Here is a 13,729-nt window from a genome sequence, read left to right on the forward strand (position 1 = left end):
AAATAGCGACTGTTCTTAGACACGACAGTCCAGCATTCTGGACATACATACGTACATACATACATACACACACACATACATAAGTGTTCTGCCCAAGGGCAGGTCTTTCAAAGCAAACCCAGCATTCTCCAATCTTTCCTATTTTCTGCCTTCCTCTTACTCTCCGCATATGATCCACATATCCTTATGTCGTCTATTATTATTCTCAACCAGAGACCTAAAAAATTCCTATTTCTCTTTCTGATCACTTTCAGCATCATTCTTTCTTTACCCACTTTTTCCAACACAACTTCGTTTCTTATTCTGTCTGTCCACTTCACACGCTCCGTTCTTCTCCACATTCGCATTTCAAATGCTTCTATTCGTTTCTCTTCATTTCGTCGTAATGTCCATGTTTCTTCTCCATACAATGCCACACTCCACACAAAGCACTTCACTAGTCTCTTCCTTAGTTATTTTTCCAGAGGTCCGCAGAAGATGTTCCTTTTTCTATTAAAAGCTTCCTTTGCTCATGTTTGCAGTTTTTCTTGGAAAGGATAAATGCGCTAACTTCCCGTTGCTTTCCGCACACCACTGTCTCTTTCGAATCTTATTAGATTCCAGGGGACGCAAGCGTGGAGATGAGGAAAGTGGATTTGACTAATTGGGCCCTCGGGACTTCACCGAAATTCACCGCAAGGGTTAAATATTTGTTCTATCAGGATGTTTGATCCGATCAGAGACCGGGAAATCCCAATTAGCCTTTGCCCCCCGCATCCTGTACTAGCTTCTACGAATCATCAGAAAATCTTGGAGGGGGATTGGGCCAATTTTTCCGCAAATGTTTTCACACGTGTGCCCTCGTAGCTCAGCGGAAGAACGTCGAAATTTAGATGTCAACGTCTCAGGTTCAATTCCTCGTCACTCCTTTTCATTTTATTGTGGTTCAAGATAGTAAAATGTAATAATATAAAAAGAAAAACTAACACCAGTATTATGCAACTGTATTGTTCCAAACCTAATATTAAATTTATGTTAATATTTATATCGCTAAAGAACGATAACTCAATATAAATTATAACTTTAATATTATTTATATAGTATCACTAAAGAACGATAACAGAATATAAATGATAAATATCGGTTTCTTTAATTAATATCAGATATTATTATATTCAATTATTTAAATAAAATAACCTATTTTACAAAGAAAAATGGTTATTTGTATTATAATAGTTACTTACATAAAATACAGATTATTTATGTCGCGAAGGAACAATAAGAGAATATAAATAACTTGAATATTATTTATAACGCTAGGGAACGAAAACAGAATATAAATGATAACATGAATATTATTTATATCGCTAAAGAACGATAACAGAATATAAAAAAAAACGTGAATATTATTCATATCGTTGAAGAATGATAACAGAATACAAATGATGACTTGAATATTATTTATATCTCTAAAGAACGATATCAGAATACAAAAAATTATAACTTGAATATTATTTATATCTCTAAAGAACGACATCAGAATACAAAAAATTATAACTTTAATATTATTTATAACGCTAGAGAACGATAACAAAATATAAATAACTTGATATCTATAAAGAACGATTAAAAAATAAAACGAAAACTTGAAGAAGGCCCGAACCCACAACCTTCGCATCCTTAAGTAAGCACTCTACCGCCGATCTACGAGACTCAGGTATGGAACAATTGCATAGTTCGAGAACTCCTCCTACAAGCACATGCATCGTGTAACATCTCCGTGACCCGAAGTGGACTTAGAAAATATTCGCTGTTCACGAGTGCGGCCACTTTTTCTTTTGACAACTGCACACAGCTCCACGGAATGCCACTAGGCGTTGTTTATGTGAACCGCGTAGCGTCTGTTGCGAGCGTGACAGCTACGCTCCTCCCTGTACTCAACTGAAATTTACAGTTTTGTACGAACTTCCTGCCCTGTGGTTGTTACATTCACACTTCTCCCCAATAAAGGACAAACCTAAATACTTTCAATCATTTATTATCATAATACTCTGCTCTCTTGAACTGACTGAGCTTATTGCGAATTGAATCAATGGCTTTTCCAAAACGCGCTATGAAATGTTTCATATAAAACAATCTTTATTCGCAAAGGAAGCAAAAACGAGAAAAATTGTATTCAACTATTTTACTTCAAATATCTCAAAGAACAACCCCCAGAAATTAAGGACATTACCTTACGGTTTACCCTGTACATACATTCCTATATCATAGGGATATATATAATTTGAACTGGTAATGGAAATTACGAGAAAACGGCTGAACGGATTTTAATGAATGACCCCTCATTTTGAAGCTTGCAACCCAAATATTTTCAGAAAAATAGTAGTTTTCAGTGGAATGTCAATTTTCCTACATAATTTTCATATTTTCCAAAATCCATCTCTCGTCAGTTTTGAGAACTAATGGCTTTTTCAGAATAAAACAAAACACACACACTGCAATAAGCAATATTACACGAAGGTCTTGACCTGCAGGATTTCTGACATATTTAGAGCAAATCAGAGCAAGTTCTGTGACATCATAATGACAACAATATGTCGATCTTCATTTGTGTGGTTTTTATAACGTCTCTATAATTAGTTATTAAAAACTTCAAGACTTGTTAAAAATAATGTAGAGATCTGATTCTGTGGTGTGCAATTTTCTGAGTACAGCTGTGTACTGGATATTAAAAACTACGAAACTTGAGGTGGTTTGATGACATTATCACCATTAAAAGTGAAATATTATTATAGTTAATGCCTTGATAGGAGTATTTGTCACCAATATACATATTAATGATATAGCCTATTGATGATATGAAACTCAAACCTTTTGGGTTATATAAGTAGATTTAGAGAATATCTTAAATTAGATCTTCATTTCTATAATTTACTGAGTGACGACTGTATAATATATAGGTACAGTATATGTTACTGAAAAGTACAAAACTTATGTAAGTTAAAATTATTGCTATTAAAAATGAAATATTTTCATAGTTATTAATCAAGTGCTTGGGTCTCTTTCATATATTTAATGGTAGCTGGTATGGATATTTATATGCGTGATTATCTCCAGTATTGTCTGGAGAGAGCGAAAAATTAGAGTTCCTAAGGAAAGACTAAAAGGTATTGCTTACTGATAAAATAAGAGGACTACAAGATTATGTAGTCTCCCGATCATTTCAGCAGGATAAAATTATTCTACCCTCTACATTTTAAGTTAGTTCGCGAAACATGCAGCAGCTATACGAAGACGCTATGTCTATTGTTCGAAAGCATGGCAAACCTGACATTTTCCTAACTCTCACCTACAATCCGCAATGATCTCAAATAGCTGTTGCTTCACTCCCACATGAAAAACCCACTGATCGTCCTGACATTGTTACTTGCGTTTTGGCTTTTAAACTCAAGAACTGAAGATGGATAGATTCAAGAAAAAGTATTTGGCATAAAAACCATTCAGAGAGAGTATGTTTCATTATTAAGGAAGAAAATAACTTTTAAAATGTCTGGTATTCTTAATTGAAAATGAATCTGAAAAAATTTTATTTGTATTTCTAATGAACTTAGTTTGCGGCATTTGCTGCACAAGCCACTAGTAGGGATATAATATCATAATTAGTAACCAAGCAACAATTAGTTGTTATGGACAAATGCATTGAAATGGAAGAACATCATTTCCAACATATTCTGTAGCTGATATGGCGGGTATTCTTTTAAATTTAACACTATGTATGTCTTGTACCATGCTGACCCTGTAAGTCCTGGCACTAATTGCTATTTCTAAGAATGTTAATGCCCAAAGGATTAGCGTAGTAAAGTATTACACAATTCAGTACAGCCCACAGACTGAGGTCCTGGCTGATATATACAATACATCCATTATCAGGCAGTACATCTCGCTTGATGATATGTGCCAGGGGAAGAACAATTGTTTGTATACATCTGAAGTTTTACTAACGTAATATGTAGCTTGTCGGCGATGAATGCAATGGAGGGCGAAAGGAACTATCCCATTATCTCCTGGCCTAATTGCCTCATAAGTGTCTTCTGTGCTTCTCCGCAGTTCTTCACGAGCGGACTCGTCACACATTTCATCACGGAAGGCTGCAGTCCGAAGACCCGGGGTCCGAGTGCCTTCTCTTACACGGTGAGTGCGGATTATTGTTTTATTGAACAACACAAATAATAAGCTTATTCTGTACAACAAACACCGTACCGGCACCCGTCCCTTTTGGCATATGCCAGTAAGCCTTTCAAATTGTTGGCATAGAGAGTCGGCCTGAGTAGCGCAGTCGGTATAGCGCTGGCCTTCTGTGCTCGAGGTTGAGGGTTCGATCCCGGTTTAGGTTGATGTCTTTTAAGTGTGCTTAAATGCGACAGGCTCATATCAGTAGATTTATTGGCATGTAAAATAATTCCTGCGGGACAAAATTCCGGCACACCGGCGACGCTGATATAACTTCGGAGTTGCGAGCGTCGTTAAATAAACCGTAATTTTTTGTTGGCAGAGAACCACGTTTTTCTCCCCACTCGGTGCGTGGGGTAACTTTGGAGCTGTCGCATAAAATGCAACCCCCTACCTAACAATCTCATCTCTGCTGATTCTTTTATCATTCATGTAAGTCGTCGCAGGCACATTGTACAAATTCAAGATTTCGATTTCCAATATTCTTCGTATTGTTGCGCGTATTTCTTTAATATGACGTGCTGAATTGTACTTTCATGTTGCGTGTTTGTAAACCATAACAGAACTATTTAAAACTAATTTATTTCACTTTTCTTGTATAGTGCAACTTTATTTTGATTTCATTTTCTAGTCTTTCTAAGATGGGAGATCAGTGAAATTTCGACCACTTCGAGTCAAAAATTATTTTACCGTTTTACTGCAAAAAATAAACCTACGGACTCTAATCTGTTGCCAAAACTTGAGGACTGCACCACAATTCAAAGTCCAGACTTTGAGCTAGATATTATATAATATATAATTGTCGCAAAAATGTACAAATGAAAAATTGAATGTGTGCAAATTGCGAAAAGTTTGTGCAATATTCTAAATAATTGTACAGAAAGATAAATTAATAAGGTATGCAGAAACAAAAAAAATAAGTAATTTGTTTCTTGGAGTTTTATTACTTTCAATTCGTCTTATCACACTCTAGATACACTAATGTAAGTAAATCATTAGACGTAGATATGTTTAGAATCACATCACATTAAGTACGTTTTTATGGGAACACTAAACATTGAAATTCTTTACTAGTAGGCCCTTACAAGATTTATTGTTAGCAATATTAACTCTTTTTTACTCAAAGGCGGTTTCTAATTTCAATTTTTCAAGATTCATGTAACTAGATCCTCGCTCGTAATTTACGGTATGCAATGGAATTGTATAAATCAATTCGAAGGAATTGTTCACTTAACTTACATGAATTGCACCACCTCTTTGAAATCAATTCCTGAACAACTATTGCTCAATATGTTTTTGGACATTGCCCATGCCATTAGCATTTCATTTAAATTCAGACTAGTTCATACACATGTCTGATTTCATTTTCTCCGTTACCATCTTCGTTTCTGAAGTTTAATGTGGCTGTTGCATTTATGTACATTTACATTCAAAGTTTGTTGCATTTTCAGAAGTCGAGCACCAAAATGCAACAAATGCGACTGTGGCTTAAACCCTGCTTTAAACTCGGCAATGACGTCATTCTACAATGGCTGCGATCTTTAAATACTTCGTTGAAAGCTTCGAGAATGAATTTTCGACACTTCAATATTTTTACATACGCCTATTCCAAATCTGAAGGGTTCTAGATTTTTAAAACTATGAAGCTTCTTTTCTGCATGCTCTATAAAGAATTATAATATTAGTTTGTTTTATTTTCAGACTATTACTTATCAAGTTATGGCAGCAGAAGTAGATTCTGTTACATTAATTACAATATATTAACATGCATCACGAATATTTTCGACTTTTTATGCAAGTCATCTTCAGGTGATGTAATTTACTAACAAACAAGTAAAATTGAACGTAGGTGAAAAGATATAAAGATAAAAACACATATAAAACACAAGTAAAAATGTAACCTTGCTTGCTCATTTTAAAGAGGTTAAATGGCGTCAAACATTAGTATTAGATTAAAACATTCAGATAAAAAACATTCCAGTAAATATGGTTGTAATTAGAAACAGTATATTTAAATGACAAACAATGCGCTGAAATTGAAGAATTAAAAAGGTTTAAAATTGTGAAACTGAAGGCTGGGGCTTGTTCATACAATGTTCAACATGTTGCAATTCTGTAGGAAGTAAATGTAAGATTATTCTGTGTTTTGCCGCAATGGGAGGCATTAATATCTGACAAAATTAATCAAAAGGATGTCTTGAGAATTTTGTTGGAATTAAGTGATTAAAGCCTTTAAAATTAATATTAATACTCACGAAAAGTGTGCAGCAGAGACTTTCAGAAGTTGTAGCCTTCTCATCTTGCGTCACATGGTAGACTGAGCTAGTGAGTTTTTATATGAACAGAGCACGGAAAGGGAACGACAGGCTAAACTAATCGATGAGCAGTTATTCTATAATACGATATAGGGGGTTATGTAAATTTGGTATCTGTTCGTTGAGCAGTTGTATATTATGATTATGGTTTTTACTATGAAAATATTCCTCAGCAGTACTAATAAGGTGAGGGTTGTTCAGTATTTTCAATATTTTCAATTTTATATATATATATGTGTGTGTGTGTGTGTGTGTGTGTGTGTGTATAATATATAGGCACAAAAACTGAACATTATAAAACTTCATCTAGTAAATATTTTCTTTCTCTTCTCTTAGTAAACATTTTAATAGTTCCAACTCAGTGTTCTTCTAAATATATCAGGTACTGTACACAAAATTGTGTGAGGAGATATATTTTGAAAATATGCCTCATTTAAAAAAGAATACACCGGTAACTCAAAAACTACTTAAGTGACTTGAATAAAGTTTTGTAGCATTTATAGATACCGTAAGCCAAGAGAAATCTATAGTTAAAAACTTGTAAAAGAGTTTTCACCCTTCTCCTCCCTTTAGGACGACAGCAGAACAAAAGAAGCCTAATGATAGTCGCTCATGTTTGTTGCAGTTCTCGTCCTACTCGTGGTGGTACTTCTTCACCAAGGTCGTCGAGCTCGCCGACACTGTAAGTCATTAACTAATAATATAATTTATTAAACTTCCAGCCATTTTATGTTTGTTCTAGACTTAGCTAGCTCTCGCAGAGTGAAGGTGATGTGGAGAACTGGTGAACTGATGATAATGGGGAGGGAAAACGGGAGAATCCCGAGAAAATCCCCTCGCGCCCACTTTGTCCACCGCAAACTCCTTCATGGCCAAGACGGGGAGCGAACTCGTGTAGGCAGCGAGGCTAACCACTCGGCCAAGATGCGTAATTTTTCAATATGAATTGCAGACAGAGATTTGCAAGTTTACGGCACTCCATATTATTTTTTTTAATGTAATGCAAAGTTATTCTGGAGGATGGGCTATTTCAATTGGTTAAGAATTCACTGTCTTCGGTTTCTTCAATGGCAAATGCAATTCATTAATTTTGTTTTAATAAGAATTCTTTGTTTTCATTTCAACAAGTTTATTATTGGAATGGTTATTCACAATTATTTGGAATATATATTTTATTTTTATGTGACATATATTTAGTAACTTGTTTTATTTTTTATTTAATTATATTTGAGATTCTACTAAGTTTACTTCAGCAAAGTATAAATAATGTGTAAAAATAAATTTAAATTTAAAAAGTAAATAAAAATAATCAGCAATCACATTTCGAAGTCCCGATACATCTTCGTTGCCATTTTTTAAGGTTCCAAACTCGGGTCAGTAAACTGGCATGCCTGTAGCTATCAAGCTGTTGCTTTCGACGTTCGATGTAAGATGGTCAGTAAACAGTTTTAGCAGAATGAAGACGAGTAGCCTGTAGTCCCACTCGGGCCGTATTCATAAAAGAGACTTTGGATGAAGACTTCCCAAAGTCGACTTTCGTAGTAAAGTTTAACTTTGTTAAAAGTCCTATTCATAGACAATACTTCTGAGACTTTGACTTTGACTTCGGTAAGTCGAGATTTGACGATCTTGTTCTAATGTCGGCAATCACAATCACTGCTTTCTAAACGAATTAAATTAATAGATAGTTGAAATAGAGTAGGCATTGCCACAATCAAAGCCATTTTTTGAGTCACAATGAAACAATTATTGAACATCGATGCATGTTAAGCGATTGTTAGCCATTCTTACAGCTTTACATAAGAATAATTATTCGAAGGCTTAGTGTCAAATTAACAGTACAATAATGGACATTTTTAGATCTTTACACCAGTCGATAAGAATTTGTTCTTCTACTTGTTCACAAAAAATCGTAACTCAGTTCCGAACAGTCCTATATAACACAATTATTCGTAACTACAAAACATGATGATATAGTTCATATGAAATAGTATTGCCTGTTAAGAATTTTCTTGTGAATAAAACATCGAATGTATTTCATTATAAAATAATTTTATCCTGAAGATATGGAAGATAAGAAGATGCCACAATACCCCCTGAAGCTTCGACACTTCCACAAAATTCACAATGAACTACGAATTACCACTGCAGGTGAATATATTTATTTGAATGTGTACGATGAATGTTCTGAACGCACAACACTTCCAGAAAATGCACCAGGTGTATTACTATACTTACTTACAAATAGCTTTTAAGGAACCCGGAGGTTCATTGCCGTCCTCATACAAGCCCGCCATTGGTCCCTATCCTGAGCAAGATTAATCCAGACTCTATCATATTATCCTACCTCCCTCAAATCCATTTTAATATTATCCTCCCACCTACGTCTCGGCCTCCTCAAAGGTCTTTTCCCTTCGGCCTCCCAACTAACACTCTATATGCATTTCTGGATTCGCCCATACGTGCTACATGCCCTGCCCATCTCAAACGTCTGGATTTAATGTTCCTAATTATGTCAGGTGAAGAATAAAATGCGTGCAGTTCTGCGTTGTGTAACTTTCTCCATTCTCCTGTAACTTCATCTCTCTTAGCTCCAAATATTTTCCTAAGCACCTCATTCTCAAACACCCTTAACCTATGTTCCTCTCTCAAAGTTAGAGTCCAATTTTCACAACCATAAAGTATTATTATACACAGTTGTAAAATTATAAATTATTTAGGAAGTGAAAGGAAAATAATTAAGCCTAGGCTCCAGATTACCATCATAATGAGATTAGGTTAAGTATCTTCTGTCTGCAAGTAGATCGATTAACAACACTTTAAACATTTATTCTGCGTAATTCCAATTTTTGTAACTAACTAAATTACTTACTTTGTTCATTGCATAATATTTCTTCCTTTTGAAATTGTTAATAGTTAAGCAATAGTCTTTTTGCAGAATGTTTTATAGTTCTTAATGTCATGCCCTACTGAAGGATGCACTGGAAGGGATGGTGAATGGGAGAAAAATTCGGGGCAAAAGAAGGTATTAGATGACAGACACATTAAGATATATTGACCTATGGGAAACGAAAAGGAGGGCGGAAAAGAGGGCAGTTTGGAGAATGCTGGGCTTGCAGTGAAACCTGTCATTGGGCAGAAGACTATGAATGAACGTCAGGCTCCATATTCCTGTGCCAATTCTAATGGGTTATTCTGTATGAATCCTCTACACACGTTACAGCAGGCTCTTGTTGAGTGACGGTCTCGTAAATTTTGCATTTTGAATTAATCTCATCCAAAAGCCTTCACGCGGCACGATTTGGCCACATCGTAGGTGGCGCATCGCCTAGCACACGAGTGACAGAGGTTGATCACCAAATTTCTTGGCTTACAAATCGATAATGTGTTAAATTGGAAAAATCATATTAAGGAAATTAGCCCCAAACTAAATTCAGCTTGTTTTGCTATTAGATCTATGCAAAAGATAGTAAATATCAATACCTTAAAAACAATATACTTTGCATACTTCCACTGCGTAATGAGTTTTGGAATAATATTCTGGGGAAATTCCACAGATAGTAACAGTATATTCCTACTACAAAAAAGAGTAATTAGAAGGTGCCAAATCTAGGGAATCGTGTAGGACCATTCTCAAAAAATTACAAATAATGCCCATGGCTTGTCAGTATATCTTTTCATTAATAATCTTCCTCGTATGTAATCGTGAAAACGTTGTAACTAATTCAACAGTTCATAGCATAAATACACGTCAAAAATGACTTTCATACTCCATCGGCAAGTCTATCGTGCTATCAAAAAGGAGTGCGTTATATGGCAGTAAAAATTTTTAATAGTCTCCCTATCGATATAAAAAATGAAACTCAAAACATAAGATTGTTTAGGGCCAAATTAAAGAAGTACCTAATTTCTCACGCCTTCTGTTCTGCAGGTGAATTCATGACATTCAAAAACGCTGCATGAATATTTCTGTCTTGTATGAAGTATTGATACTAACCCCTTGTGTTATATTAGTATGTTATAAAACTCTTCTGTATATATTCCAACTAAACTGTGACTATATTTAAGACTTTGCAGTACTTTTAAGATTTTTTTGACATGTTTCATATTCTAGCTGTGAAGCGATGTAAGCTTACAAATACCCTGGAATGTAAATAAATACAATACAATACAATCACACCGTGAGGACGACAGGTTGAGCAGAGTCATCGCGGAAACGATCCAAAATTACGAAGGAAGTAATTTCGGTGGAAATTACTTTAACTATCTGTAATGATGCCATTAGCTTCGCGTATTCACGAATTCGTCAGAATATTCCCGTGCCTACGGCATTATCTGCCTGGAAGGAGTACGAATTCCAGAGCCTCGTGACCACAACAAAGCTTCCTTGGGAATTCGCGGCCCCCGTATAGTAGGCTAATGAAGATTACTGCCTGTTGCATAATCCTAAGATCTGGAATAAAGAATTCATCTTCTCCGGTACCCCATATTACAAATTAAACTCCATTAGTCATTACATCATAATAATAATCGGGAGTAACAAGTTTCGTTTCACTCAGTACAGATTCCATTTCTTTAGGCACAATATGTTGCCTTCCTAATTGTCTCTCTTCTGTTTTCTACACCACTGTGATACTTTTTGCAATTCCATTACTTGATTTTATTAGTTTTTCTTTGTGCCGTACATATTTTGACTTATCTCCTTAGGAAGTCCATTGCTGTGACCATCATTTTTCATTAAACGGTTGTTAAACGAATTTGTGTGTCAAGTATGGTGAGCAAATGTTTTTTAAATAATGGCGGACACTTGAATTGCTTGTAGTTCTTTCAGCCGCCAGGAAGGCTTTGCCCTTGGTGCACCATAGGAGGCGAACTTACTATGATAGTACCGTATGATGATTAATAGAGCAATGGTTAAAACGGGAGTCCACCACAAACTCTAGTTGGACCAGCCGGGATTCGAACCCGGTTTACTAACATGGAAAGTCGACGCTGTAGCCGTTCGGCTATCGGTGCGCTTGATGAGCAAATGTTGTTAATACTTATTTCTACTATATCCTCTTTCGGAACATAATGGATACAACAATAATCCTGACATAACGATACAATTTTCTAGTCCCAGTCTACTGGGTGTTCATTTCAAAGTGTCATGACGTCACTTGTTGAGTCAGCGATTTGAAGCGAGTTTCAGCTTATATGTCAGAGAAGTTGCCTACTATGCAAGGCGTTCAACCTGAACTTGTACGGTATAACTTGAACGTCGTAGCAACAGATGGCGGTCTGTACGGTCTGTGTGCTACCATAACCTCTTTCGAACTGTGTTTTGCGCGGGCAAGTCGTACGCAGAGTATTTGTTATCATCGGTTGCGTACGGTAACATTCCACAACACAAATCAAATGCTCCGTGTCCATGTTGACCGTCGAAGTTAATGTCAACAAATACGGAAGTAATCGTCTTAACCCTCTCCCATATCCCGACAGTAAGAAAAAAACTCACCTCAGTACGTGTTTCAAAACAGTTCACATTCCTGCCACTACCGGCGTTACCATATGTATCGGTAAGTACTCTTCAGAATGAACGCCGTACTTGCCAGGCAACTTCTCTGGCACATAGGTAATACGCCTCTGCGGAAGTGTAGGAAGATTGAATTCTCTAGGCTCATCGGCTGGCCACATGACGGCATACGGCGAGCCATGACACACTTTGAACTGACCACACAGTACTGTGCTAGCAATCCCATGTATTGTGTTGTGATATGGCATTCAATATTTGCAGGTGTTCTTTGTTCTTCGAAAGAAGGACAGGCAAGTTACATTCCTCCACGTGTACCATCACTCTTCTCTGGTCTTGGGAACGTGGGCCTATATGAAGTATTTGCCAGGTAAGTAACTAATAATTCTGTGGTGTTTGGGTAAAGGGAGATAAGTCATAAAAATGAGTTCAGAGATAAATGAAAATTAAACTTGGAACCCTTATTACAAATAATTTTCTACACAAATAAAACACATCAACTGCTAGTATTCTTTGATTTTTGCACACCCACTTGTATAATTTAACTTGTGTGTTCATCTGGGGAACAAAATTCCACCTGGACAAAAAATGACTTATACCCCTTTACCTGAACACCACAGAATTGTCTCATCTGCCTACGAGCATTTTTGAAATGCATAAAGACGCTGTAGGGTGAAGAAGGGTCACGGTCCTACCTGTCCTTTGCTTTGCAAACACTTCTTATAGCAAGAACTTTCCGTTCGTTGTTCCAGTCATGATGACTGCAGCGACCAGGCCTTTCGAATGACCAATCTATGCAGTCCAGTATGTTGGCACTCTGTTCAAGGACTGGAGCTCGTATATTTCTAGCGTTTTTTACCTCCCGTTTTCTTGATTGATGTTTCCAATGTCAAGCATCGAAAGGAAATTGTTGAACAGGCCTAATTAGGTTATTAAAAATATCGAATAGTTCGATGATTTACAACCAAATGGATCCATTTGGTTCACAATGCAGAATTAAAGATGAAAACCAAATAAAAAATAACGACAGTTCAGTCTGTCAAGAAAAGTGCAATTTAGTCGGTGCCAGTTGGAAATAATTACTGCTGGTATGCACAGACTTGTCTTGGGATTCCTTAAATAAGACATTGCTCCCGCACGTGACCTAAATAACGTACGTGCTGTGTAACACTGCAGGAATGTCTACTCTAACAAGGAAACCGTCCCAGGTTGTGGAGCTTGAATTGATTGAAAATGCATATTTAACCTAATCCCGATGTCATTTGTGCAGGAGAACAAGGTGTGCTGATTGGCACCGTCAACTCGATTGTGCATGTCATCATGTACTTCTACTACATGGTGGCTGCGTTGGGCCCCGAGTACCAGAAATACATCTGGTGGAAGAAATACATGACTGCAATACAGCTGGTGAGTATATTTAAAAAATACATGTTACTAAGATTCATTCTTGATTCGGACTCTTTTAGCACAATTGTATACCACTAATGACAGTTTGAAATAACGACTTTTGCACTTCACTGTGTTAACTTATGAAACAATGTGGTAATCTTTACTTTAGTGACTAGTTCCATTGCCCTTTTTATATTTCTACTCTGCTAGTCACTAAGACAAAGTATTAAGTTAACACATCTGAAGTCTGACTAGTGTAATACATTACAATGCAATGGAGGGACAAAGAAACTGGCCACAGTAC

General features: G+C 36.2%; 2 protein-coding genes across 4 annotated transcripts in view; one reads left to right on the forward strand and one right to left on the reverse strand.

Annotated features, from left to right (window-relative positions):
• LOC138711262 (tripartite motif-containing protein 2-like) overlaps positions 1–6,512 on the reverse strand; it is an 84,394-nt gene extending 77,882 nt beyond the window's left edge. The window contains exon 1 of one of the 3 annotated variants that reach the window (XM_069842691.1): positions 6,465–6,512. The gene's annotated coding sequence lies outside the window, so the exon portion shown is untranslated. The remainder of the gene's footprint in view (positions 1–6,464) is intronic. The other 2 variants (XM_069842695.1, XM_069842694.1) reach the window with 2 other exon arrangements.
• Positions 1–13,729, forward strand: part of LOC138711265 (very long chain fatty acid elongase 1-like) — a 33,694-nt gene that overhangs the window by 17,553 nt on the left and 2,412 nt on the right. The window contains exons 4-7 of the mRNA XM_069842699.1: positions 4,087–4,170; positions 7,150–7,206; positions 12,301–12,406; positions 13,307–13,443. Coding sequence (XP_069698800.1) covers positions 4,087–4,170; positions 7,150–7,206; positions 12,301–12,406; positions 13,307–13,443 — 384 coding nt within the window. The remainder of the gene's footprint in view (positions 1–4,086; positions 4,171–7,149; positions 7,207–12,300; positions 12,407–13,306; positions 13,444–13,729) is intronic.

Source organism: Periplaneta americana, chromosome 12 (assembly GCF_040183065.1).
Source record: "Periplaneta americana isolate PAMFEO1 chromosome 12, P.americana_PAMFEO1_priV1, whole genome shotgun sequence".
Classification (NCBI taxonomy): Eukaryota; Metazoa; Arthropoda; class Insecta; order Blattodea; family Blattidae; genus Periplaneta; species Periplaneta americana.